The sequence below is a fragment of the Silurus meridionalis genome, chromosome 28, assembly GCF_014805685.1.
Source record: "Silurus meridionalis isolate SWU-2019-XX chromosome 28, ASM1480568v1, whole genome shotgun sequence".
In the NCBI taxonomy this organism is placed as follows: domain Eukaryota; kingdom Metazoa; phylum Chordata; class Actinopteri; order Siluriformes; family Siluridae; genus Silurus; species Silurus meridionalis.
The window spans coordinates 14,853,422-14,858,709 of record NC_060911.1 but is presented as its reverse complement, the minus strand read 5'-3'; the positions used below and the strand labels follow the sequence as shown (position 1 = coordinate 14,858,709).

The following is a 5,288-nucleotide window of genomic DNA, read 5'->3' as shown; positions in this document are numbered from 1 at the left end:
CTACGGACCAATATAACCATTTGCTCAAACTCAGGGGAGCTGGTGTTGGACAATTTTGGATTAAAGACTTTATTGAGGCTAAAGACCATGTCGAATGTCACAACGGAAGTGTTTGTTAAAGAGCTGTTTGTAGATGTGTTTGGTGGTAAAGGATTTGTTGAGTTGTTTGTAGATGTGTTTGTCGAGGAGTTTGGTGCTGAGGGATTTGATGATGTGGTGTTTGCTGAAGAAGTGTTTGTAGACGTGTTTGTAGACATATTTGGTGGTAAAGCATTTGTTGATGAGGTGTTTGTAGATGTGATTGGTGGTAAAGGATTTGTTGAGGTGTTAGTTGAGGCATTTGCTGAGGTATTTGGTGGTAAAAGATTAGTTGAAGAGGTATTTGTTGAGGTGTTTGTAGATGTGTTTGGTGGTAAAGGATTTGTTGAGGTGTTTGTTGTGTTTGGATTTGCTGATGTGTTTGTTGGGGTGTTTGGTGGTATAGGATTAGTTGATGAGGTGTTTGTTGAGGTGTTTGTAGATGTGTTTGGTGGTAAAGGATTTGTTAAAGAGGTGTTTGTTGAGGTGTTTGGATTTGCTGATGTGTTTGTCGAGGTGTTTGAATTTGTTGATGTGTTTGGTGGTAAAGGATTAGTTGAGGAGTTTGTAGATGTATTTGGTGGTAACGCATTTGTTGATGAGGTGTTTGTAGATGTGATTGGTGGTAAAGGATTTGTTGAGGTGTTGGTTGAGGCGTTTGTAGGTGGGTTTGGTGGTAGAGGATTTGTTGAGGTGTTTGTTGATGTGTTTGGATTTGCTGATGTGTTTGTTGAGGTGTTTGGTGGTATAGGATTAGTTGATGAGGTGTTTGTTGAGGTGTTTGTTGAGATGTTTGGTGGTAAAGGATTTGTTGAGGTGTTGGTTGAGGCATTTGTAAATGTGTTTGGTGGTAAAGGATTGGTTGAGGTGTTTGTTGATGTGTTTGCCGAGGAGTTTGATGGTGAAGGATTTGATGATGAGGAGTTTGTTGAGGTGTTTGTAGATGTATTTGGTGGTAAAGCATTTGATGAAGAGGTGTTTGTAGACGTGTTCAGGGTTGAAGTGTTCGTTGAAGAGGTGTTTGTAGACGTGTTCGGCGTTGAAGTATTAGTTGAAGAAGTGTTTGTAGATGTGTTCGGGGTTGAAGTGTTTGTTGAAGAGGTGTTTGTAGGCGTGTTGGGGTTGAAGTATTAGTTGAAGAGGTGTTTGTAGACGTGTTTGGGGTTGAAGTATTAGTTGAAGAAGTGTTTGTAGGCGTGTTCGGGGTTGAAGTATTAGTTGAAGAAGTGTTTGTAGACGTGTTCGGGGTTGAAGTATTAGTTGAAGAAGTGTTTGTAGACGTGATCGGGGTTGAAGTATTAGTTGAAGAAGTGTTTGTAGACGTGTTCGGGGTTGAAGTGTTTGTTGAAGAGGTGTTTGTAGACGTGTTCGGGGTTGAAGTATTAGTTGAAGAAGTGTTTGTAGACGTGATCGGGGTTAAAGTATTAGTTGAAGAAGTGTTTGTAGACGTGTTCGGGGTTGAAGTGTTTGTTGAAGAAGTGTTTGTAGGCGTGTTCGGGGTTGAAGTATTAGTTGAAGAGGTGTTTGTAGACGTGTTCGGGGTTGAAGTGTTTGTTGAAGAGGTGTTTGTAGACGTGTTCGGGGTTGAAGTATTAGTTAAAGAAGTGTTTGTAGACGTGTTCGGGGTTGAAGTATTAGTTGAAGAAGTGTTTGTAGGCGTGTTCGGGGTTGAAGTGTTTGTTAAAGAGGTGTTTGTAGACGTGTTTGGGGTTGAAGTATTAGTTGAAGAGGTGTTTGTAGACGTGTTCGGGGTTGAAGTGTTTGTTGAAGAGGTGTTTGTAGACGTGTTCGGGGTTGAAGTGTTTGTTGAAGAGGTGTTTGTAGACGTGGTCGGGGTTGAAGTATTAGTTGAAGAGGTGTTTGTAGGCGTGTTCGGGGTTGAAGTATTAGTTGAAGAGTTGTTTGTAGACGTGTTTGGGGTTGAAGTATTAGTTGAAGAAGTGTTTGTAGACGTGATCGGGGTTGAAGTATTAGTTGAAGAAGTGTTTGTAGACGTGTTCGGGGTTGAAGTGTTTGTTGAAGAAGTGTTTGTAGACGTGTTCGGGGTTGAAGTATTAGTTGAAGAAGTGTTTGTAGACGTGTTCGGGGTTGAAGTATTAGTTGAAGAAGTGTTTGTAGACGTGTTTGGGGATGAAGTGTTTGTTGAAGAGGTGTTTGTAGACGTGTTCGGGATGAAGTATTAGTTGAAGAGGTGTTTGTAGACGTGTTCGGGGTTGAAGTGTTTGTTAAAGAGGTGTTTGTAGACGTGTTCGTGGTTGAAGTATTAGTTAAAGAAGTGTTTGTAGACGTGTTTGGGGTTGAAGTGTTTGTTAAAGAGGTGTTTGCAGACGTGTTTGGGGTTGAAGTGTTTGTTAAAGAGGTGTTTGTAGACATGTTCGGGGTTGAAGTATTAGTTGAAGAAGTGTTTGTAGATGTGTTCGGGGTTGAAGTATTAATTGAAGAAGTGTTTGTAGATGTGTTCGGGGTTAAAGTATTAGTTGAAGAAGTGTTTGTAGACGTGTTCGGGGTTGAAGTGTTAGTTGAAGAAGTGTTTGTAGACGTGTTCGGGGTTGAAGTGTTTGTTGAAGCGGTGTTTGCAGATGTACTCGGGGTTGAAGTGTTCGTTGTTGGAGAGGTGTTTGCCCTGTTGATTGAAAGGATAAATTTGATTTAGAATATAAACGTGTGCTAATCAGATAATAAAATGCATACTGAAAGCTGCAGACTGACCGGAAACCTGGGTGACAGTTATAGAATTTGTAATAATGTTCAAGCTTGAGTTCTTGGTAGCAGCTTCAACAAGGGTGCTTTGGACTGAGGTGTTACTTGGGATAGTGCCATTAGCACTAAAGTCTAGAGAGGAATTTGTCACAGTAGAACCATTCCTAAAACACAACCATAGTTAATAACTCATTTCACTGAAAAGTAAAGCTGACGAATAATTGAGACACTGTGTTTATACACTGTTACTTACCAGAAACCATTAATGTTCATCCTGCGGAAGTTTGAAAATTGTTTTCTGTAAAAGGGTTCAACCTGAAAAAGATCATTTAATTAAATAATTTTTTTTCAATTTTCATTTATTCCTTTATACATGTTCAGATTCAGATATGTGTTCTACATAGCGCACCAGTTATAATTAAGCTCATATTTTTATTTAACATACTGAAATAAAAAAAAATCTTAGAGAGGGGAAAAGTCAGACATGTCCAGAATAAAACGTACCTCATTTTGGAGTGATAAAACCATTTGCTTATACTCAGGAGAGCTGGTGTTGGACAATTTTGGATCAAAGGGTTTATTGAGGCTAAAGACCAAGGCGAATGTCACGACATCAGTGTTTGTTGAAGAGGTGTTTGTAGATGTGATGGGATGCAAAGGATTTGGGGATGAGGTGTTTGTTGAGGTGTTTGGATTTGTTGATGTGTTTGTTGAGGTGTTTGGTGGTATAGGATTAGTTGATGAGGTGTTTGTAGATGTGTTTGGTGGTAAAGGATTAGTTGATGTGTTTGTTGAGGTGTTTGGTGGCAAAGGATTTGATGATGAAGTGTTTGTTGAAGAGGTGTTTGTAGATGTATTTGGTGGTAAAGCGTTTGTTGATGAGGTGTTTGTAGATGTGATTGGTGGTAAAGGATTATTTGAGGTGTTGGTTGACGCATTTGTTGAGGTGTTTGGTGGTAAAGGATTATTTGATGAGGTGTTTGTAGATGTGTTTGTAGATGTGCTTGGTGCCAAAGGATTAGTTGAGGTGTTGGTTGAGGCGTTTGCCGAGGAGTTAGATGGTGAAGGGTTTGATGAGGAGTTTGTTGATGTGTTTGTAGATGTGTTTGGTGGTAAAGGATTAGTTGAGGTGTTTGTAGATGTATTTGATGGTAAATCATTTGATGAAGAGGTGTTTGTAGATGTGATTGGTGGTAGAGGATTTGTTGAGGTGTTTGTTGATGTGTTTGGATTTGCTGATGTGTTTGTTGAGGTGTTTGGTCGTATAGGATTAGTTGATGAGGTGTTTGTTGAGGTGTTTGTAGATGTGTTTGGTGGTAAAGGATTTGTTGAGGTGTTGGCTGAGATGTTTGTAGATGTGTTTGGTGGTAAAGAATTGGTTGAGGTGTTTGGTGATATGTTTGCCGAGGAGTTTGATGATGAAGGATTTGATGATGAAGAGATTGTTGAAGTGTTTGTAGGTGTATTTGGTGGTAAAGCATTTGATGAAGAGGTGTTTGTAGACATGTTCAGGGTTGAAGTGTTCGTTGAAGAGGTGTTTGTAGACGTGTTCAGGGTTGAAGTGTTCGTTGAAGATGTGTTTGTAGATGTGTTCGGGGTTGAAGCATTTGTTGTTGAAGAGGTGTTTGTAGACGTGTTCGGGGTTGAAGTATTAGTTGAAGAAGTGTTTGTAGACGTGTTTGAGGTTGAAGTATTAGTTGAAGAAGTGTTTGTAGACGTGTTCGGGGTTGAAGTATTAGTTGAAGAAGTGTTTGTAGACGTGTTCGGGGTTGAAGTATTAGTTGAAGAAGTGTTTGTAGACGTGTTCGGGGTTAAAGTATTAGTTGAAGAAGTGTTTGTAGACGTGTTCGGGTTGAAGTGTTTGTTGAAGAGGTGTTTGTAGACGTGTTCGGGGTTGAAGTATTAGTTGAAGAAGTGTTTGTAGACGTGTTCAGGGTTGAAGTATTAGTTGAAGTGTTTGTAGACATACTTGGTGGTAGAGGATTTGTTGATGAGGTGTTTGTAGGTGTGATTGGTTGTAAAGGATTTGTTGAGGTGTTGGTTGAGGCATTTGTAGATGTGTTTGTTGGTAAAGGATTTGTTGAAGTGTTAGTTGGTATGTTTGGATTTGCTGATGTGTTCGTTGAGGTGTTTGGTGGTATAGGATTAGTTGATGAGGTGTTTGTTGAGGTGTTTGAAGATGTGTTTGGTGGTAAAGGATTTGTTGAGGCGTTTGTAGTTGCATTTGGTGGTAGAGGATTTGTTGAGGTGTTTGTAAATGTGTTTGGTGGTAAAGGGTTTGTTGAGGTGTTTGTTGACGTGTTTGGTGGTATAGGATTAATTAATGAGGTGTTTGTTGAGGAGTTTGTAGATAGGTTTGGTGGTAAAGGATTTGTTGAGCTGTTGGTTGAGGCATTTGTAGATGTGACTAGTGGTAGAGGATTTGTTGATGATGCGTTTGTAGATGTGATTGGTGGAAAAGGATTTGTTGAGGTGTTGGTTGAGGTGTTTGTAGATGTGTTTGGTGGTAG

At 39.8% G+C, this 5,288-nt stretch overlaps 1 protein-coding gene across 1 annotated transcript; it reads right to left on the bottom strand.

The window, feature by feature from the left end:
• Positions 1–1,219: 1,219 nt before the first annotated feature.
• LOC124381213 (uncharacterized threonine-rich GPI-anchored glycoprotein PJ4664.02-like) lies at positions 1,220–4,284 on the bottom strand (the record flags this gene model as incomplete). Its single annotated transcript, XM_046842632.1, has 4 exons — positions 3,283–4,284; positions 3,032–3,093; positions 2,408–2,701; positions 1,220–2,258 (listed from the first exon to the last, which is right to left on the bottom strand). Coding segments are annotated over exons 1-4 (2,397 nt in total), but the record flags the coding sequence as incomplete, so codon positions are not given.
• Positions 4,285–5,288: the final 1,004 nt, after the last annotated feature.